This window comes from Ranitomeya variabilis, chromosome 1 (assembly GCF_051348905.1).
Source record: "Ranitomeya variabilis isolate aRanVar5 chromosome 1, aRanVar5.hap1, whole genome shotgun sequence".
Taxonomy (NCBI): Eukaryota; Metazoa; Chordata; class Amphibia; order Anura; family Dendrobatidae; genus Ranitomeya; species Ranitomeya variabilis.
The window spans coordinates 1,069,325,455-1,069,349,075 of record NC_135232.1 but is presented as its reverse complement, the minus strand read 5'-3'; the positions used below and the strand labels follow the sequence as shown (position 1 = coordinate 1,069,349,075).

The 23,621-nt window shown below is 41.7% G+C and overlaps 1 protein-coding gene across 3 annotated transcripts in view; it reads right to left on the bottom strand.

Moving 5' to 3' along the window:
• Positions 1-23,621, bottom strand: part of ARAP2 (ArfGAP with RhoGAP domain, ankyrin repeat and PH domain 2) — a 441,859-nt gene that overhangs the window by 338,886 nt on the left and 79,352 nt on the right. For all 3 annotated transcript variants that reach the window (XM_077279928.1, XM_077279930.1, XM_077279929.1), the window contains 2 exons: positions 19,487-19,607; positions 16,716-16,888 (listed from right to left, as the gene is read on the bottom strand). In XM_077279928.1, coding sequence (XP_077136043.1) covers positions 16,716-16,888; positions 19,487-19,607 — 294 coding nt within the window. The remainder of the gene's footprint in view (positions 1-16,715; positions 16,889-19,486; positions 19,608-23,621) is intronic.

Below are 23,621 nucleotides of genomic sequence, written 5' to 3'. Positions count from 1 at the left end.
AAAAAAACTACATTTATATTATAGAGGAACCAGAGCTGCCACAAATCAAAAAATGTGATACTAAACCCCAGTGGAAAATCTAAAATAGCCCCCCAACTATCATTTCTATTTTAGGCTAAGTTCTCATTTCTGGTTGCACATTAGATTTGTCTGTTCTATTTAGCAAAACAGACAAATGGAATTCATGGAAAAATACATTCATTGCATTATCGAGGCAAACAGAAGAGATTTCAGAACTTTTTCTTTCATTCTAAAAATCTACACAAAATGCAAAGAAAAAAGAAGGCAGCACTCCAATAACTGATAAAAAAGTGGACTTTATTAGACCATATGGTGTGGCAATGTTTGGGCTGTAACCAGCCTTTCTCAAAAGAAGGTTGAGAAAGGCTGGTCACAGCTGAAACGTTGCCACACCATATGGGCTAATAAAGTCCACCTTTTTCATCAGTTATTGGTGCGTTGCCTCCTTTTTTTTATTATTTATACAAATGGATTTGTTTGGAGGGCCCTGCACCCTGAATTCATTTATACGGTGCTGTTCTATTCTTTTTTTCTACACAAAATGTAAGCTAGACAGACCACATAATAATGATGTTGGCTCTACACTTCAGTTTGAATCAGTAATTCAACATCTATGTTTTGCACGTGAATTCCTCTTAACAGTATAGGCAGATAAATGGAAGTGCAAATGTTAAATGTGACCCTTAGCCTAATAGTCTGTCAGCCATGTTACAACAATCATAATGTAAATCTGTCAGTAAAATTAACCCCCTCCCCCTCAAATCGCTTACCTAGGAATACAGGGTTTTAAAAGCTAAATCCATCAGCACCTTTATATCTTCTCTCTGTTTCTGCCTTTCTGATAAATAAGTGTTTGAATATGCAAATATGGTATTAAGTGCTATGGGTGTGACTGAGCACTTTCCAAGGATGTGCATTCTGTGGTTGTCTCCTAGCACAAACATCTTTACCTTGATTGACAGCTCACTCCAGGTGCCAAGCAAAGAGATCAAACAGTGATCTACTAAAAAAAAAGCCAAAAAGGCTGGTACTAGGCTGGTAAACAATCTCTGGAGGCAGAGGCTTGGGAAGTGCTTTGCTACAACCAGAGCACTTAACAGTTTCATTTGCATCTGAAGTTAGCCACTGACTTATAGACATAAAATATAAAGCTGGTGATATATTTTGCTGTCATTGACCTGCATGCCTATGCCACCCCCCTCCAAAATAGCATACATGGGCATGCAGGTCTCTAAAGCTAAATCTTATGTCCTCTATCGGTTGCTGCATTTTTGAGAAATCTGAAGGAATGATCTTACTCACAACCAAACTTACCAATAAAAACAATGTATGAGTGTAGCTCACAGTGAAAATAAATATTACATAACTATTACATAATGTACGGTAAATACATTTAATAATTCCATTGTTGATGTGAAAATTTGCCTTAGAAAAATGCCAAGTGAGCCTGATTGGTACATGCAGATTTTGTTTGACCCAATGTTGAACTTATGAATGCTCAAAAGATGTCTAAAATGTAGACAATGTTATTCAGTTTTATAATAAGATTATTGATGATGATGATGATGATGATGATGATGATTAATAAATGTTTTTATGCATTACAGCTTTTAGAATAATTGCTATACTTGGCATTATAGTGCATATCATTGTTAATAACACATAATTGCCAGGAATGGTTTTTGGATCAGGTGTGTTTACTTCTGAAATTTGCCAGATATTATGTCTGAACACATTACAATCAACTCATACATCATTCTTATATTTTTTACCAGGAAGTTTTTGTTAACAACACATAGGTGCAAATGTAACAGTGATTTACATTTCATAAGAACAGTTTGAGAAAATCTTGGAGAAAAAAAAAACGCTATATGGAGTTACTTTTTTCCTGAACTGGAGTTAATAGAATTCAGTGTGATGTGTTCTTATTTTAACACTAGGTAAGTTTTAGCACTGCAGTCATAATAAAGCTCTATAAATCACAATGGGAGCAGTTCTAGCATGGATGTGAGTGCCAATATAAGAAGAGTATTAGCTCATCCCTTTGTGAATTGTCAGGGTTATTGCATGCACCTAGCTTCCAGTTTTTAGGACAACATTGCCCTCTGCTGGTCATTATTCAGAACTTTATGTTGCATTTTTGAATCTGAATTATTGAGTTTTTAGACGCTGCATCAGAGGACTGGGGAGAAGTTAACAGAGCACTGGGACAAAGTTTTAAAATGAATTAAAAGGGAAAATTCAGGTCAGGGTATGTTTTGCCTAAATATTAGTGCAGTATGGCTTATTATATAGAACCGGCTTATTTCTCAAACACATTTGCTTTAACAAAAGGTATACTATTCACAGATATCATTAACAAGTTCATGTTCTTGATTTCTCGACACCTCTTTTAATAAACAAACCAAATCGGAAATTTCCAAAAAGCTCCCAGAAAAAAAGGGAAGTCATTCCGGACTACGGGAAGATCTGCCAAATCTCCCAGGTTCTGCAGTAACCTCCGAGAAACCAAGTTCATCAAGACGAGTATTTGGAGAGTGGGAATTGGGAAAAGACACAAAAAAAACCAAACTCAATGTATATGAATGGAAAGATATCAACCACTGAGGACTCTCAGTCACCATGTTAACCTGCAGATATGGGGTAAATCTGCAGGTTAACAGTATTAGGATGCTGTCCAGCTTCTGCATGCAGGGGGAAGAAAAATATCTTTATTTTCCCTGCCAGCATTTGGCTTTTAGTCATGGAGTCAGTCAGCACTCTGCGTATACAGGGGCTGTAACAGCGCCACCATTCCTGTCTGACAGCAGGCCGCAATGAAGTGCCAGTGTCAGTCACGGCTGGGGGTGCGGTTACAGCGGCCGCTCTGTATACTGAAAGCGGGGAGTGAAACAGCGCTGCCCCCGCCCCTGTCACTAAATACCGAATACTGGCGGGGAGATTAAAGTTCATTTTCTCCATGCTGCATTCAGCTACATGCAGGCGCTGGACAGCATCATAACGCTGTTAACCTGAAGTTGACCCCATACAGTGGGGGGAATAAGTATTTGATCCCTTGCTGATTTTCTAAGGTTGCCCAGTGATAAAGATATGAACAGTGTATAATTTTAAGGGCAGGTTAATGTTAACATTGGGAGATTATCAAAAATAAAATCCAGAAAATCACAGTGTATAAATTATGTACATTTATTTGCATTTTGCAGTGAGAAATAAATATATGATCCCCTACCAACCATTAAGAGTTCTGGCTCCTACAGACCAGTTAGACGCTCCTAATTAACTCATTACCTGCATTAAAGACAGCTGTCTTTCATAGTCAACTTTATAAAAGGCCACAGTCTCAATCAGTCAGACTCTAACCTCTACAGCATGGGCAAGACCAAAGAGCTTTACAAGGATGTCAGGGACAAGATCATAGACCTGCACAAAGCTGGAAATTGAAGAAACACAAAATGACTGTCAATTTACATCGATCTGGGGCACCATGCAAATTCTCACCACGTGGGGTATCTTTGATAATGAGAAAGGTGAGAGATCAGCCTAAAACTACATGGAAGGAACTTGTTAATGATCTCAAGGCAGCTGGGACCACAGTCACCAAGAAAACCATTGCTAACACATTAACCTACAAAGGTTGAAAATCCCGCAGTGCCCGCAAGGTCCCCATGCTCAAGAAGGCACATGTGCAGGCCCGTCTGAAGTTTACCAATGAACACCTGGCTGATTCTGTGAGTGATTGGGAGAAGGTGCTGTGGTCAGATTGGATAAAAATTTAGGTCTTTGGCATTAACTCAACTCGCCGTGTTTGGAGGAGAAATGCTGACTATGACCCAAAGAACACCATCCCCACTGTCAAGCATGGAGGTGGAAACATTATGTTTTGGGGGTGTTTCTCTGCTAAGGGCACAAGGCTACTTCACTGCATCAATGGGAGAATGGATGAAGCCATGTACCATAAAATCCTGCAAGACAACCTCCCTCCCCTCGCCAGGACATTAAAAATGGGTCGTGGCTGGGACTTCCAGCAAGACAATCACCCAAAACATACAGTCAAGGCAACAAAGAAGTGTCTGAAAAAGAAGCACATTAAAGTCATGGAGTGGCCTAGCCAGTCTCCAGACCTTAATCCCATAGAAATTTGGAGGGAGGGAGTTGAAACTCTGAGTTGCCAAGCAACAGGCTCAAAATCTTAATGATTTTGAGATGATCTGCAAAGAGGAGTGGACCAAAATTCTTCCTGACATGTGCACAAACCTCATCATCAACTGCAAAAAAGTCTGACTGCTGTGCTTGTCGACAAGGGTATTGCCAACAAGTATTAAATCTTGTTTGCCAGAGGGATCAAATACTTATTTCTCGAAAAGTATTGCCCGGGGGCACAGACTCTAGCGAAACCAGAGCCACGGTCCTCAGGCTCTCAGAAGGGACAATAAGCAGAGGCTCCTCCTCTGATGACACTACGGAGCAGGAGAGAGTGTAAGCACTAATGTTTTTCTCCCGGAGAGAAAATGGAGGGTGAAATGGAACCGGGAGAAGAACAGGGACAATCTGGACTGGCGAGAATTTATCCGCTGGGCGGATTGCAAATACAACAAATTTTTGTGGTCAGTGAAAATTTGGAAGGGAAAACAAGCCCCCTCCAGGAGGTGTCTCCACTCTGAAAAGGCCAACTTCATGGCTAGCAACTCCCTATCCCCGATGGAATAATTCCTCTCCACCGGTGTGAAGGTTTGGGAGAAGAAAAAGCAAGGATGCTTCTGACCTTGAGCATCCTTCTGGAAGAGGACTGCTCCAGCACCGAGGGAAGAGGCATCCACCTCCATGATAAATGGTTTATCAACACCGGGGCGATGTAAAATGGGAGCGCCAGCAGAAGTGTGACTTGATAGAGAGGAAGGCCTTGGAGACCTCCTCCGACCACAATTTGGGATTAGCTCCCTTCTTGGTGAGGGCAACCAAGGGAGCTACCAAAGTTGAGAAGTGGGGAATGAACTAGAGATAGTAATTAATGAACCCCATAAAGCGCTGCACCGCTTTGAGAGAATGGCGTTCCTGCCAGTCCATCACAGCCTGTAGCTTGGCGGGATCCATAGCCAATCCTTTGGCCGAGATGATATATTATAGCCCAGGAAAGGCAAAGACTACCATTCAAACACACACTTCTGCAATTGGCATAGAGGGAATTTGCCTGTAGGAGGTCAAAGACTTTGCAAACATCTCTCCGGTGGGAGTCAATATCTGGAGAGTAGATGAGTGTAACACCGCTGGGTTTATACCTTGTTTCTTCGGTGTTACTTTTGCATATCTCTGCTTTAACCTTTGCTCCTCTCCCCGTAACTTGCAGGGAAACTGTAGTCTGTTACCTGTATGGATGCGGCTCAGTTCCTTGTACTGCTGCATAGCTGTACATGTGCTGTGATGTCTTTGCCCTGCTGCATGACCACCCACATGTGCGGTCCCTGGCTGCCACTGTGGAAGCTATCTGCAGCTTGCAAGGGCAGCTTCTATATAAACTCTTTCCTCTTGGGCGTTGACAGAGCATTGCTGCATATCCATTGCCTCAGTTTCTGGGAGAGACAATGGGTAGACTGGACCCCGAGGAGGCTCAGCACCAGGCAAGAGTTCAATAGCACAGTCATGGGGCGGTGAGGCGGAAGGGTCTCCACAGCCCTTTTGGAGAACACGTTCACATAGAGCCAATATTGCTTGGGGAGAGAGGAAAGATCTGCGGGCACCTCAGTAGTAGCAACCTGAATGCATTCCCTCTGACATCTACCTCCACAAGATTCACTCCATCCCAAAATTCTGCATGTGGACCACTCAATATGAGGAGAGTAGTACCGTAGCCAAGGTATCCCTAACAGGACCTCATCAATTCCCTCAGGAATGACGAGCAGAGATATAATCTCCTGATGAGATGGTGACATGGATAGAGTAAATGGGATGGTCTGATGTGTTATCTGTGAGGGCAGTGTCGATCCATTCACCACTCATATGGTCACTGGTTGGGCGAGCATCACCAGGGATATTGCGTGTCATTGGGCGAAGGCAGATGACATAAAATTGCCCTCCGCCATGGAATCCACGCAAAGCACTACCGAATGAGTGGATGAGCCTATGGTAATTGTCCCATTAAAGGACAATTTGGAGGCAAACATCGTCGTGTCTAGTGTACCTCCACCTACTACCACTAGACGCTGACGTTTCCCCGACCGCTGGGGACATCTGGTGGCAAGATGTCCTGAATGCCGGCAGACACGATAGACCTTGAGTGCACGAGCGGTCCGGGACTTAGATCCCGCTCATGACACCTCAATGGCCTCATGCGACTCGGGTGCCTGGACTGGAGATTCCAAAGGTTTGGTGAAGGTGGGAGCCAGCCGAAACCTCTGCCTACACTGGGCTCGCTCTAACCTCCGCTCATTAAAACGGAGATCGATACAAGTGGATACAGCTATTAGCTCCTCCAATGTGGCGGGAATCTCCCTAGTGGCCAAAGCGTCCTTCACATGGTCAGCTAGCCCCCTCCAAAATACAAGGATGAGGGCTTTATCCGACCACTCCAGCTCAGATGCTAAGGTGCGGAAGTGGACGGCAAAATGGCTGACCAAGGACAAGCCCTGAGTCAATGCCAACAGTTAGAGCGCCGTATCATGGATGACTCAAGGTCCTAAAAAGACCTGTTTCAGAGTGCTCAGGAACAGCGGAGCACTCTGCACCACATGATTGCCATGCTCCCATAGCGACGTAGCCCACTCCAACTCCCTGTCCGTCACAAAAACCCTGCAAGATTTGCTATCACCAGAATATTTATCTGGCAGCGGGAGGCAAGATAGGGTCAGAACAGGGGTGGTAGTGGACAAAGTTGCTGTAGCCACGCTAGCAGCCTGAACAGCTACTGCGGTAACATCCACAGCTGAGGTTGTGCGCTTGAGAGCCGCCAACCTGCCCTCCAGCTGCTGGATGTACCGCAAGGGTTGCTGTTCATCAGCCATTACTAGCCAGACCCTGGTGCTAGTGTAATGTTAGGGCTAGCGGAACGCACCAAATAATTAGAAAGATGGTATAAGTTGCATTCGCGTCCACCATGCAGAGATGGAACTTGCTGCTGAGTAATGACTGACTATATGGCGGTACAATGTGGATACACACATGGGTTAGCTTCACCCTGTATGAAGGAAGCTAACCCTGTTGCGTCACAGGGCCGCGGTACCGCACAAAGTGCGCAAGCAAGGAGTCACAGAACTCTATCTCAAGACTCAGGATTAGAGTTCCTCTAGACCTCTTGCACTCGACACCGCTACTGGGGTGTCAAAGTAAAACAGAAATAATAATTTTAATGCACAAGAGTGCGTGCAGTGCCGCTCTGGCGGACGCCACTAACAACCCAGACTTGGGTCAGGAAAGCGCTCTAATAGCGCACGGCGCCGCATTGGCGGTCACAGCAATAAGACGCTGTATCGTGTGTTAAGTGCTGATAGCTCTGTCGGTCGCTAGATAGCAATCATCCACCATATGCGAGCAGTCAAACACTAGGGAGGGGATGACTAATGAGCGAGTTTCACACATCAACACACACACGTTTTCAAGTATACACTAGCGCATGGCCGCTCGGCCATGCAAACCTTTTATAGCAGTAGTGCTACGGGACCTTCCAGACGGTCCAATAGGAGCCACAACAGGACCTGAGCCTGTGACCCCTGACCTCCAATGGGAGGTCATCCCGTGGGCATGCTCAGTATGGGAAAAGCAGGACTTAGTCCCAGAAAGACCTGCTCACTGCTGATAAGTGCTGGCTACAAAGGCAGAGCCTGGAAGGGCAGCAGTAACCAGTCGCACAGTATCAGCCTGAGCCAGACGCTGGGACCGATGTCACCGCTGAGCAGGCTCCACTACGGCTGGAGAAGAATGGGCAACCGCAGCGGAAATGGTTCGAGATTCCCCCTCGCAGAAGTGGTAACTCGACACTTAACAGTATAAACATTATATTTTATGGTCTACTAACCTAAAGAACTTGATTTCTCTGGTCGGACTTCACTTTGTTTCTATCAGTGTGGTCTTCTGGACTCTTTTTACCTGTGTCCTTCATGCCTTAGATACCCGTTTGAACATTATGTGTGTCTAATTTTACTCTTGCACTATTTATACTTTTTCACATGATATTGGTATTTAATAAATGAGTTTTAGTATTTACAAATAAGTGTTTAACCAAAGGGTGCTGCACAGATAATTGGAAATAGATGCAGCAAATATAGGGATGAAAACCACTCTATTCATCCAAAAAATAAACCATATGTGTATATTAACCCCTTTCTGACATCGGACGTACTATCCCGTCGAGGTGGGGTGGGCCCGTATGACCACCGACGGGATAGTACGTCCAGCGCGATCGGCGGCGCTCACGGGGGGAGCGCGGCCGATCGCGGCCGGGTGTCAGCTGCCTATCGCAGCTGACATCCGGCACTATGTGCCAGGAGCGGTCACGGACCGCTCCCGGCACATTAACCCCCAGCACACCGCGATCAAACATGATCGCGATGTGCAGGCGGTGCAGGGAAGCATCGCGCAGGGAGGGGGCTCCCTGCGGGCTTCCCTGAGCCCCCCGCAGCAACGCGATGTGATCGCGTTGCTGCGAGGGTCTTACCTCCCTCCCTGCCTGCTCCAGACCCGGATCCAAGATGGCCGCGAATCCAGGTCCTGCAGGGAGGGAGGTGGCTTCACAGAAGCCTGCTCAGAGCAGGCACTGTGAAGCAGCCTGCACTTCTCTCAGATCGGTGATCTGTCAGAGTGCTATGCAAACTGGCAGATCACCGATCTGTATTGTCCCCCCCTGGGGCAAAGTAAAAAAGTTAAAAAAAAAATTTCCAAATGTGTAAAAAAAAAATAAAAAAAAATATTCCAAAATAATGAAAAAAAAAAAAAATATTATTCCCATAAATACATTTCTTTATCTAAATAAAAAAAAACAAACAATAAAAGTACACATATTTAGTATCGCCACGTCCGTAACGACCCGATCTATAAAACTGGCCCACTAGTTAACCCCTTCAGTAAACACCGTAAGAAAAAAAAAAAAAAACGAGGCAAAAAACAACGCTTTATTATCATACCGCCTAACAAAAAGTGGAATAACACGCGATCAAAAACATAGATATAAATAACCATGGTACCGCTGAAAGCGTCATCTTGTCCCGCAAATAACGAGCTGCCATACAGCATGATCAGCAAAAAAATAAAAAAGTTATAGTCCTGAGAATAAAGCGATGCAAAAATAATTATTTTTTCCATAAAATAGTTTTTATCGTATAAAAGCGCCAAAACATAAAAAAATAATATAAATGAGGTATCGCTGTAATCGTACTGACCCGAAGAATAAAACTGCTTTATCAATTTTACCAAACGCGGAACAGTATAAACGCCTCTCCCAAAAGAAATTCATGAATAGCTGGTTTTTGGTCATTCTGCCTCACAAAAATCGGAATAAAAAGCGATCAAAAAATGTGACGTGCCCAAAAAGTTACCAATAAAAACGTCAACTCGTCCCACAAAAAACAAGACCTCACATGACTCTGTGGACCAAAATATGGAAAATTTATAGCTCTCAAAATGTGGTAACGCAAAAAATATTTTTTGCAATAAAAAGCGTCTTTCAGTGTGTGACGGCTGCCAATCATAAAAATCCGCTAAAAAACTCGCTATAAAAGTAAATCAAACCCCCCTTCATCACCCCCTTAGTTAGGGAAAAATAAAAAAAAATGTATTTATTTCCATTTTCCCATTAGGGTTAGGGTTAGGGCTAGGGTTGGGGCTAGGGTTAAGGCTACAGTTAGGGTTGGGGCTAAAGTTAGGGTTAGGGTTGGGGCTAAAGTTACGGTTAGGGTTTAGATTACATTTACGGTTGGGAATAGGGTTGGGATTAGGGTTAGGGGTGTGTCAGGGTTAGAGGTGTGGTTAGGGTTACTGTTGGGATTAGGGTTAGGGGTGTGTTTGGATTAGGGTTTCAGTTATAATTGGGGGGTTTCCACTGTTTCGGCACATCAGGGGCTCTCCAAACGCGACATGGCGTCCGATCTCAATTCCAGCCAATTCTGCGTTGAAAAAGTAAAACAGTTCTCCTTCCCTTCCGAGCTCTCCCGTGTGCCCAAACAGGGGTTTACCCCAACATATGGGGTATCAGTGTACTCAGGACAACCTTTGGGGTCCAATTTCTCCTGTTACCCCTGGGAAAATACAAAACTGGGGGCTAAAAAATAATTTTTGTGGGAAAAAAAAGGATTTTTTATTTTCACGGCTCTGCGTTATAAACTGTAGTGAAACACTTGGGGGTTCAAAGTTCTTACAACACATCTAGATAAGTTCCTTGGGGGGTCTAGTTTTCAAAATGGGGTCACTTGTGCGGGGCTTCTACTGTTTAGGTACATTAGGGGCTCTGCAAATGCAATGTGACGCCTGCAGACCATTCCATCTAAGTCTGCATTCCAAATGGCGCTCCTTCACTTCCGAGCCCTTCCATGCGTCCAAACGGTGGTTCCCCCCACATATGGGGTATCAGCGCACTCAGGACAAATTGGACAACAAATTTTGGGGTCCAATTTCTCCTGCTACCCTCGGGAAAATACAAAACTGGGGGCTAAAAAAATAATTTTTGTGGGAAAAAATTTATTTTTATGGCTCTGCATTATTAACTTCTGTGAAGCCCTTGGTGGGTCAAAGCGCTCAAAACACATCTAGATAAGTTCCTTAGGGGGTCTACTTTCCAAAATGGTGTCACTTGTGGGGGGTTTCAATGTTTAGGCACATCAGTGGCTCTCCAAACGCAACATGGCGTCCCATCTCAATTCCTGTCAATTTTGCATTGAAAAGTCAAACGGTGCTACTTCCCTTCTGAGCTCTCCCATGCGCCCAAACAGTGGTTTACCCCCACATATGGGGTATCAGCGTACTCAGGACAAATTGTACAACAACTTTTGGGGTCCAATTTCTTCTCTTACCCTTGGGAAAATAAAAAATTGGGGGCGAAAAATAATTTTTGTGAAAAAATATGATTTTTTATTTTTACAGCTCTGCATTATTAACTTCTGTGAAGCCCTTGGTGGGTCAAAGTGCTCACCACACCTCTAGATAAGTTCCTTAGGGGGTCTACTTTCCAACATGGTGTCACTTGTGGGGGGTTTCAATGTTTAGGCACATCAGGGGCTCCCCAAACGCAACATGGCGTCCCATCTCAATTCCAGTCAATTTTGCATTGAAAAGTCAAATGGCGCTCCTTCGCTTCCGAGCTCTGTCATGCGCCCAAACAGTGGTTTACCCCCACATATGGGGTATCGGCGTACTCAGGACAAATTGTACAACAACTTTTGGGGTCCATTTTCTCCTGTTACTCTTGGTAAAATAAAACAAATTGGAGCTGAAGTAAATTTTTTGTGAAAAAAAGTTAAATGTTCATTTTTATTTAAACATTCCAAAAATTCCTGTGAAGCACCAGAAGGGTTAATAAACTTCTTGAATATGGTTTTGAGCACCTTGAGGGGTGCAGTTTTTAGAATGGTGTCACACTTGGGTATTTTCTATCATATAGACCCCTCAAAATGACTTCAAATGAGATGTGGTCCCTAAAAAAAAATGGTGTTGTAAAAATGAGAAATTGCTGGTCAACTTTTAACCCTTATAACTCCCTAACAAAAAAAAATTTTGGTTCCAAAATTGTGCTGATGTAAAGTAGACCTGTGGAAAATGTTACTTATTAAGTATGTTGTGTGACATATCTCTGTGATTTAAGGGCATAAAAATTCAAAGTTGGAAAATTGCAAAATTTTCAAAATTTTCGCCAAATTTCCATTTTTTTTGCAAATAAACGCAGGTAATATTAAAGAAATTTTACCACTATCATGAAGTACAATATGTCACGAGAAAACAATGTCAGAATCGCCAAGATCCGTTGAAGCGTTCCAGAGTTATAACCTCATAAAGGGACAGTGGTCAGAATTGTAAAAATTGGCCCGGTCATTAACGTGCAAACCACCCTTGGGGGTGAAGGGGTTAAAAATATATATTTGCGCTAAAAATTCCAATAAAAACATAAATATAAATATAAACTTAACACCGTGTTAACCTCTGACTGATGATAACATGGGTGCAAAGATATTGTACCTCAGTACCTTAGACTGCATATGTGTGATCTCCCTTGTATCCCAGTTAAGCCAGATGCCGGAGGGCAATCAGTAGTGAAAAAAAGATGAATACAATTATCCGGGTGGCGCCGTCCCGGCCGGTGACAGGCGTACCTCCTGGGAAAGTTTCCAAGTGTGGTTCGGTGTGCGCCCTGTAGCCGGTCACGTGATTAATCACGTGTTAGTGACGTCACGCAAGGTCCTGCAGCTCCATCTTAGGATCGAGCCTTCACTGCCAGTGCACGGCAGATCTGTTTTTCCCGGGAGGTACGCCTGTCACCGGCCGGGACGGTGCCACCCGGATAATTGTATTCATCTTTTTTTCACTACTGATTGCCCTCCGGCATCTGGCTTAACTGGGACACAGAAATCGGGTGGACGCTATCTGAAGGACCTTTCAAGATACAAGGGAGATCACACATATGCAGTCTACAGTACTGAGGTACAATATCTTTGCACCCATGTTATCATCAGTCAGAGGTTAACACGGTGTTAAGTTTATATTTGTACTTATGTTTTTATTGGAATTTTTAGCGCAAATATATATTTTTAACCCCTTCCTGACGTCGGACGGGATAGTACGTTCGACATCAGGTCCCCTGCTTTGATGCAGGGCTCCGCGGTGAGCCCGCATCAAAGCCGGGACATGTCAGCTGTTTTGAACAGCTGACATGTGCCCGCAATAGCGGCGGGTGAAATCGCGATTCACCCGCTGCTATTAACTAGTTAAATGCCGCTGTCAAACGCAGACAGCGGCATTTAACTACCGCATCCGGCCGGCCGGAAATGACATCATCGCCGACCCCCGTCACATGATCAGGGGTCGGCGATGCTTCAGTATTGTAACCATAGAGGTCCTTGAGACCTCTATGGTTACTGATCGCCGGTAGCTGTGAGCGCCACCCTGTGGTCGGCGCTCACAGCACACCTGATTTTCTGCTGCATAGCAGCGATCTGATGATCGCTGTTATGTAGCAGAGGCAATCGAGTTGTGCCTGCTTCTAGCATCCCATGAAGGCTATTGAGGCATGGCAAAAGTAAAAAAAAGTTAAAAAAAATGTGAAAAAAATAAAAAAAACATAAAAGTTTAAATCACCCCCCTTTCGCCCCAATCAAAATAAATCAATAAAAAAAAAATCAAACCTACACATATTTGGTATTGCCGCGTTCAGAATCGCCCGATCTATCAATTAAAAAAAAGCATTAACCTGATCGCTAAACGGCGTAATGAGAAAAAAATCCGAAACGCCTGAATTATGTTTTTTTGGTCGCCGTGACATTGAATTAAAATGCAATAAGGGGCGATCAAAAGAACGTATCTGCACCAAAATGGTATAATTAAAAATGCCAGCTCGGCACGCAAAAAATAAGCCCTCAACCGACCCCAGATCATGAAAAATGGAGACGCTACGAGTATCGGAAAATGGCACAATTTTTTTTTTTTTTTTTAGCAAAGTTTGGAATTTTTTTCACCACTTAGGTAAAAAATAACCTAGTCATGTTAGATGTCTATGAACTTGTAATGACCTGGAGAATCATAATCGCAGGTCAGGTTTAGCATTTAGTGAACCAAGCCAAAAAGCCAAGCAAAAAACAAGTGTGGGATTGCACTTTTTTTGCAATTTCATCGCACTTGGAATTTTTTTCCCGTTTTCTAGTACACGACATGGTGAAACCAATGATGTCATTCAAAAGTACAACTCGTCCTGCAAACAATAAGCTCTCACATGGCCAAATTGATGGAAAAATAAAAAAGTTATGGCTCTGGGAAGTAGGGGAGTGAAAAACGAATACGGAAAAATGGAAAATCCCACGGTCATGAAGGGGTTAATATACACATAGAGTTTTAGTATTTACTTTGAAGACAGTTTTTTTATGACTCCAAATTTTTCGAATTTTGCAAATGTTTGAGAGTTTTTCTGTCGTACTGGCATATTGAGCTTTTCCAATGTTGCCAGATCTTGTATAGAACTATTATTGCTCTGATCTATATTTTTATATTCCCCATAATGACTTGCAGTAATCACATCACATTGTATAGTATAGTCAATCATGGGAGACTATAGTAGCATGTTTAAAAGCCAAGCAAGAAATGCAGCAGCCTTGGGATAGTGAACGTACACCATAGCTCACTGCTTAGACATAGAGATAGGGAAAGAAAGCCATAAAATGCTGAAGAAACTGTACAGACATAAAGTGACAGAACAGCTTGGAAGCACAGTGTGTGAGAAAAAGAGAATAACATCACACGCAATTTTATATATCAATTGGAGGCTTTCGAATATATTCAATTACCTACAAAAAGATTCTGGAATCAAATCTAACAAGATAATTTGATGAATCTGGCAGACACATATGGTTGGATCCTAAAGAAACGCCTGACACTTTGAAATGCCATAAATAAAAACCTTATGTTAATATATTTCTTCAAAAATCGGTATTCCCAAATTCTCCAGATCCTGATAGTTTTATTCATAAAATATTCTATTCAAATATGCACTAGGTACATTTAGAAGTTAGCGTATATACTCAAGTGTAAGCCGACCCAAGTATAAGCCGAGATCCCTAATTTTTCCACAAAAAACTGGGAAAATTAATGACTCGAATATAAGCCTAGGGTGGGAAATGCAGCAGCTACTGGTAAATTTCAAAAATAAAAATAGATACAAATGAACGTAAAATTAATTGAGACATCAGTAGGTTAAGTGTTTTTGAATATCCATATTGAATCAGAAGCTCCATAAGATGCTCCATACAAAATACACCCCATATAATGCTCCATAAAGTTTATGATGAGCCCCATAAGATGCTCCATAGAAACATTTGCCCCATACAATGCTGCACAAAGGTTGATTATGGCCCCATAAGATGCTCCATAGAAACATTTTCCCCATATAATGCTGCACAAAGGTTGATTATGGCCCCATAAGATGCTCCCCATATGCTGCTGCTGCAATTTAAAAACAAAAAATACATATACACCTCTTGTCCTGAGTAGGCGGGGACACCGGCACCACTTGTGATATTCACCTGTCCCCGTTCCACCGCTGCGCACCGCTCTGTCTTCCAGCTCTCTGCTAAACACTAAACACGTCATCGCGCCCCCTGACCTAAACGTCACAGCCAGAGGACATGGAAGATGGAGCGGCGCATGGAGGTGGAACGGGGACAGGTGAATATCGCAATGCTCACTCTCCCCATCATAGTCACCCTCCCGGCGCAATCCCTGGCAGCTTCTCCGATGCGATGGTCTCTCCGGCGCCGGCAGCTTGTTCTTGTGTTCAGAAGTCACTGGTACCGCTCATTAAAGTAATGAATATGCGCTCCAACCCTATCAGAGTGGAGTCACATCCATATTCATTACTTTAATGAGCAGTGCTATGTGAACACTGAACACAGGAAGAGCTGCCGACGCCCGGAGACCATCAGAGAAGCTGCCAGGGACCGCACCAGGAGGGTGAGTATGATGTGACAGAGAGACAGACCAGGGGCAGAGGGGAGATAGACCGGCGAGGGTGACTGGAGACAGACTAGTGGGACTTACTCACAATGACAACTTGTTAGAGAATGTTATGCCACCTTAGAAGGAGCCTGCCACCATGTAAAAAGTGGCAAGGTTTTGCTTTTATTTCATTCCTGCTGCTCCCTTGAATATTTCATGGTACTTTTTTAATCAACTATATGTTTACAAAGATATATTGTAAATCTTTTTATTTCATGCAAATTTTTATGGTCTTTACCAAGGGGGCATTGGTCACAGGGTGAGTATATAAAGCAAACTAAAGAAATGCCCCCAAAGAATCCAGTGAGCATTACATGGACTGTTAGCACTGGATAAAAAGACATACACCTCTGTAACTATATGATGGACTTAAAGAAGACGAAACACATTCTTATGGAGCAGCAGTAATAAAAAAAAAGCAAAAACTAAACACATTTGACCCTTACCATTGTACAAACCAAAGACCAATGTCAAGATAGATGTCAAATCACACTTTTTTTGTGCTGTGATATCTGATCTGAAACAATGTAAACCAGCAGTGATAAACTGAGCCAAAATGATCCAACATGAAGATAATGAGATGAGATCATGTCACTATGAAAATGCAGTCCAGTCTGCAGGCATCATGTTATAGAGCAGGGGGAGCTGAGTAGATCGATATATAGATTTGTGAGAAAAGATTCAGTATAATCTGTGTTTTATGCATTTAATCCTCTGCTCTTAATGGGATTTTCAGTCCAGTGGGTGGTCGTATCAATGACTGAAAGCTAACTCTGTATGCACACGTATATAAAGAAAGCTGTCAGTCACTGATGGCACCGCCCACTGGACCCAAAACCACAGAAAGAGAACAGGTAAAAATGCATAAATCCTTTCACACAAAACTATATCTCAATCTTCTCAGCATCTCCTGCTCTCTAATATGGTGCCAGCAGATTGGACTGAATTTTCACGGTCACAAGTTCCCTGTAAGTTTTAGACTTTGTCAGGTTGAGAATAAAAGGCATTATTCTGATATATACCTGTTTGCTTTTGCTGAGCCATAATTTGCTTCCATTTTCAACAGTAAAAATTCTGTTTTTATATCCCCTTAATTCAAGGTATCCACTTTTATCACCAGCGCGGAGCACAGGATTCCTCTTTGCCTGTATTCTTAATGCGTCTTCCAATGTTTTTATCCATATATTTCTGTCCCCTATAAAGAAAAATGCATTATTAATTACTGATGTAAGATAAGTGGCTATGGACAACCACATTGTGATTCATGGATTGGGCAAAAGGACAAACTAAGCTCTGCTATATCTCTTTTCCGCAGTTCTTTGTACTGATTACCTGGTTAGTATAAAGGTGACCCTTTCCTCCAGGTACAGAGAAGAAAAAGAAATTGTAATAATGTATTAGATAAAATGCGCTGCCTATAGCAAAATATTTGATATATTTATTTTTTTTTACCGAAAAGTAAATAGTGCAATAATGTAGAATAGGCCGGAATAAAATTCAGAGGAAGCAAAATACAATATAAAAGAGATCATATTCTAGTTGTGTCATAGATCTAAGTAACATGTAAATGTTTGCACCAGCCGGGTCTATTGCTATAAAATATATATTATCAGTTATGACTTGATGTGTAATGTACCTAGGAGACCTGCAGCAGCATATCATTTTTCATTCATGAAGACATGAGAGATGCAATAGATGGGAAATGGATTTTGTTTTTCATGCATCCATAGTGTGTTTGCATGAGTAATGCTATTTTCAAAAGAGGCAATGTAATCATCTCCAGCCACATTCTGTATTTTTCACTTATTTCTTTATGTATTTACGTTTTGGAGACAGAATTGGAGGCTATAGTCCAAGACAAACAGAATCTACAATGGAAAATAAGTGATAGCTAACAAAAACCAACTCGCCCGATTATGTGACTGCGGAAAGATTATGTGTAATGTAGAAGGATATTCAATTTAAAGTATGACTCCACCTAATGTTTCATTCTAGCACTGAGTAAAAGGTGTGCTCCCATCTTGGTTATTTATGACATATCGCTAGGATATTCCAAAAATGACTGGTGGATATTGATTTACAGCTGCGTCCTGCATGCATCTTAACAATGGGGCTCCAACGCGGGCTGTCGGGAATAAAGAGGTTGTGGCAGAATCGATGCTCTATATGTGAGGATCTCCATGTGTTGCCGAGAGTGAGTGTCAGAGCCTGATTGTCTGTTACCCACATCTATTGGACATTTTATCCTATCGATATGCCATTATTGTTCCAGATTCAATAAATCCTTGAGCCCATTCCTGCTACATGATGTACAGTTACTTCATGGAGTTGGGCAGGTGCATGGAGAGCGATCAGGAGGGCAAATGTCGCCTGTGTAGTACGGCCAGGGCATGACTAACAATAGAGATGAGAGCTAGCCATTTAAATGTCACTGTAAATCCCCCATGTAACTGAAGAATTGTGAACCCTCACATGCACTATACGCTGTGAGGATTCTCTAGCCCTGGCGGTGCTGCGCGTGACTGCAAGTAGGTGATTTACATACATGCAGTCACGTGCTGACTAGACGTGCACAGCCTCACTCAATGCAAGTGTATAGAGTGTGGCTGGACATGTCTAGTCAGAATGTGACTGGAATTGCATACTTGCTGTCACATGATCGCCTGCTCCCGATGCCGACACTGGAGAAACCTTACAGCACACAGTGCGCACGCTGTGAGGATTTACGAGGCCGGACATCCCCTTGAAATGGCAGGTACTTTTTAATATTTTGACAGTTCTGTAACTTTCTAATGTAATTTGTGAGTCAATGTCTCACCATTTTGAGGAATACTGCCTGCTGTCGGTAAGTGTGAACTTTTTTTTCTTTCTTGTTAAATTTGATATAAATTTTTGGGATATGTGTTCTCATTTAAACTGACTGGCCAAATTAATATAAAAGTTCATATAATTCTGCATACAAAACCATTGAGAGTTGAAAGAGTTAGTTCCAGGAAAGATATATATCTTGGTACCGTGTTAGCCAGTGGATAGAAAAATATTTAGCATTGAGAGTCCTCAGTGGTTGATACCTTTTTATGGCTAACTGAAAAGATGGTAACAAATTACAAGCTTTCGAGACTACACAGGTCTGTGTAGTCTCGAAAGCTTGCAATTTGTTACCATCTTTTCAATTAGCCGTTAAAGGTATTAACCACAGAGTTAGTTGAGCATTTGTAGTCTGCCTGTCAACTAAGAAGTCCACATAAGATTCCTCTTTGTCTGCTTAGTCCTAGACCATTATTTTGAGGACCAAATCTTCTTAAAAGACTTTTCAGTAGTGTGGATCTCCTAAGGCTCTCTGTTATTAGGAATATTATTCTACATCTCAAATTATTTTCTAACATGTGTGCAGATGACATTGGTGATTATTGCTAACCAGAAACCATTATTGAGCAGTTAATAGACTCCTCTGTCCCTGAGCAGACTCCTTTGGTGGTAACTGTTCTTATAAGGACCCAAAAGGGTATTGGAATTTAACATGCTCAATTCTTCTTTCCTCCAACATTATTATTTAGAGGGGAGTCTGGAGGTTCCCTTTCAAATAAGATAGCAGACAGTCCTGAAATCAGCAATTTAGTGGACATTAACCTGATGTACAGTCTATTATTGTAACTTTCATAGCCCATTCTTGACCAATACTCTAGTATTATAGAGCAGACTAACCAGTCCATACTGAGGAGGTAAATGTAGTTACACAGAGTCAAATTGTCCTTCTACAGTTAAAAAATTGTCAACAGGCTGTAGTGCATACCTTCTCTTACTGCTCGAAAGACTAATGTCTTTTGTGACGTCACAACTTCAAATTTATTGTCTCCGACTTTTTGAGCTTTCAGTACTGCAGATAGAAAAATCTTCCCTCTTGAAAACACATCCTAGGATTAAAGAAATTAAAATTATTACAATTTATTTTCTCTACACAAAGTTTAAGTCTGCAATCCTCACTCCTTCATTCATCTTTAGACCCCTTAATATGCAGTTTTCAGCTTAATCCAAATTCCAAATTTTTCACCTGTGGCAGTGTCTCTCCCAGTAATAACCAGCGTGCTGCTGTCTTCACTTACTCACATCAGCAGAGCTCTAGAACTGCACCGATTTCCTCCCCATGTGCTTTCCTCCTTGTCTATAGCCTGTTTAATCTGCACTCCATAACAATTTAGAAACGTTTTCCCCTTTCCACTTCAGATATATAAATAATCGCTCCCGACTAGTGATGAGCGAGTGTACTCGTTGCTCAGGTTTTCCCGAGCACGCTCGGGTGGCCTCCGAGTATTTATGACTGCTCTGAGATTTAGTTTTCATCACAGCAGCTGAATGATTCACAGCTACTAGTCAGGCTGAGTACATGTGGGGGTTGCCTGGTTGCTAGGGAATCCCCACATGTAATCAAGCAGGCTAGTAGCTGTAAATCATTCAGCTGCCGCGATGAAAACTAAATCTCCGAGCAGTAACAAATACTCGGAGGTCACCCGAGCGTGCTTGGGAAAACCTGAGCAACAAGTACACTCCCACTCATCATTACTCCCTATCCCTTCTGATATATCTAACACTGTAAAAATGGAGAAGAGAGCAGAGAACCATCACGAGCAAGAGCTTTGATGTATTTGTATCAATTTTACAGAAGTGCTTAGCTAGACAAAAAACTTACAAACATATCACAGCAGCAACATGGTAGAATATATTTTAATGAAAACTATTTAAATAGTTGCAAAACTTTACATTCAGGAAACAAGTGAACAATAAAATAAAAACTCTTTGTAAAGGTGTATAGTAGATAGTCTGCTGCCAGCTAAAAGGTTGTTCAGCTAACAACTAGTTTCAACTTCCTTATTTACAGGCATTCTTGGCTGATCGTGTACATGTTCTCTGGCAGCAGCTTACTTCCCCTATGAACAAAATGAATGGGAATGTTGAAATTTCACATGTCCATCATTTTCAGTATTAGGCTAGGGTCACAAGTCCATTTTGACTTCATCAAAGAAAAGCAATACAATTATGCTATTCAGACTCTGATAAGAGTATGATTTTCTCGGAGGTGGCTTCCTCGCATGCTCAAAAAAGACATACTGATTGGCAATTTAGATTGTGAGCCATATTGAGATATGCAATGTTGATGTCTGCAAAGTGCTGCCCAATGGGAGTGTGATATACACAAATCTCTGGAGGAAGATGAATTAGAATAAATTAATCCGCATCCCATCCTGCCGCATTCCACCCTGGCTCCACTTGGTGTGTAAACTGGCGTGAAAAGTTGCATACAAACAGTTTGCAAAGTTTTTGTGTAACTTCACATTATTCAAAAATTTCAAAAGTTTGTTATGACAGATTTCTCACAAAAACACTTTGCTGAATGGGGGTCACAGTATGTCTAACCTTTTCCTTTTAAAATACCATCAGCGTAAACAAGCATTTTTGCAATCACCCAAAGAACAAGACTAATGCTCATTCATCGGGTGATGGTATCGTTCTCAACAGCTAATGCCCAGTGAAGGCAAGACGTTTGCCATATAACATGATATTGTATGGAGAAAGGATGGGTGTATTAGTGATCATTCTATCCCAATCATTCAGGCCTCTTTCACACATCCTGATATTTCTGGTACCGGAGAAACCGGTACTGGAGCTATCCATGTTCATGTGTCCATGTGTCCGTGTGTGTAATACTTACGGTACAAGTGTGGCAACCGTATGCCACCCGTGTGCCATGTGTGGGAGTAATAGTCCCAAATGCCCCTACCTGTTGTCATCATTCTGACTTTAATATAACTCTCGTCATCATTCTGCCCTGCTCGCGCAGATCGCCAGCAGAGCAGGGGAGAATGATGAGAGCCATCTTCAGCACCTGCCGCTGGGGAACAGTGCTTAATGTAGTGCTTCTTCCCCGGTGCCAATGCATGTAACACAGATTACATCAATGTGTGTTCTCCATGTGCATGTGTGCGGGATGTCTTGTGGCCCATGCTGACGGTAAAAAATGGACATGTCAGTGTGTTTTGTCCATTGACACGCGGTGCGTGCACAAACCCATTCACTTGAATGGGTCTACGTGTGTCAGTGTCTCCGGTACGTGTGGTGACAGTTTTCACATGGATGTGTGAAAGATGCCTCATACTCAGCTTGAATGAAGAGGCCAGTAAACAAGCGCCAAGTGACTTGGATATAATTAATTGGTGCTCGTTTAACGGTCTAAAATAAATTACCTTAAATATTTCTGTATAATGGAGCAATATCTTTGCATTTAGGCCCCCACTTTTAATTTGTTGCCAGTGCCACACATCTAAAACTGGCTCCGTGTATATGTTTATATTTTCTACAACCGTTTATAATAATTTTATAGATGGAAGTCTTCTGTAGGATCACGGCCATAGCTTGAGGTTTGTGGTAACGGAGCTAATTAAATAAATGTATCTGTTTCCAACTTGAACTAATGCTGATGGTTTATGTGCAGTAATGCCAATGACCCCTACTTTTCTGATATATTGCTCACAAGTGCTATAAAAAGAAATCCTTATTCACTTTTACTTTTTAATCCAATCCCATTAGAGTAATACAATCTCCACCCATTGATTAGTACCCAAACTGCCAATTTTCTTTACTTTTCTTTTCCGTTCTTAATGCCTTTATCTGCCATCTACCAATTTCCATTAATGGCTGCTGTGTGTCCAATGCATCTTTTATCCAACATCTGGTGCTCACTTGATCTAATTTGTAAGCATGATGCCTTCCAAATCCTGAATGTATCTTGCATTAACTGAAATGACCAAACGATCGGTGTAATTGAGAAATAAGTCAATTTTTAATTTTTCAAGGATGCTTTTAGGTTTAAAAAGGTAAGTTTTAGTATAAGTCATTTCTATTGACTTGGTTTTAGTCAATAGGGCCGAAAGACAAGAAAATTATGTTTAAGATTTGAGTTTTTTGGTATGTACATGAGACAAGTTTAATATACAATGATATTATGTCAGAAGGATCAGCTCTCCTAAGCCGGCTATATAGGCATGCAGGTCATAGAAAGTTGAATAAATGATACCTTGACATCAGCAATCCGATGGCTTATTCCAAAGAAATCAATATTTTATTAAACACAAATGAGCTGTTAAGATCTACAGGCCGGACACAAAACTCCTAGAGGATCTGCTGCTGAGATTATTTAACCCTGTCACCCCCAAGCCTGTTTTCACCTTCATGACCAGGCCAAATTTTACAATTCTGATGAGGGTCAGTGTATGAGGTAATAACTCTGGAATGCTTAAATGGATCCAACTGATTTTGATATTGATTTTTCATGACATATTGTACTTCATGACAGTGCAAAAATATTGCATTTATTCATGAAAAAAAAACAAATATATGGTAAACTTATCAATTTTCAAACTTTTAATTTTTATGCCCTTAAATCAGAGAGTTATGTCACAAAAAAAATTAATAAATAACATTTCACACATGCCTTCTTTACATCAGCATAATTTTTGAAGCATATTTTTTTTTGCTAGGAAGTGAGAAGGGTTAAAAGTTGACCAGCAATTTCTCATTTTTCCCACAAATTTTACAAAGCCATTTTTATAGGGACCACATTACATTTGAAATGACTTTAAGGAATCTATATGACAGAAAATACCCAAAAGGGACACCATACTAAAAACTGCACCCTTTAAGGTGCTCAAAACTATATTCAATGTTTATTAACCCTTCAGATGCTTCACAGTAATTATTGGAATGTGGAAGGAAAAAATAAACTTACTTTTCTTTCACGAAAGTTTTTATTTTAGATCCAATTTTTTTTTTATTTTTGCAAGGTTACCAGGAAAAAAGGGACTCCAAAACTTGTTGTGCAATTTCTACTGAGTATGCAAATACTCAATATGTGAGGGAAAACTATTTTTTGGGCG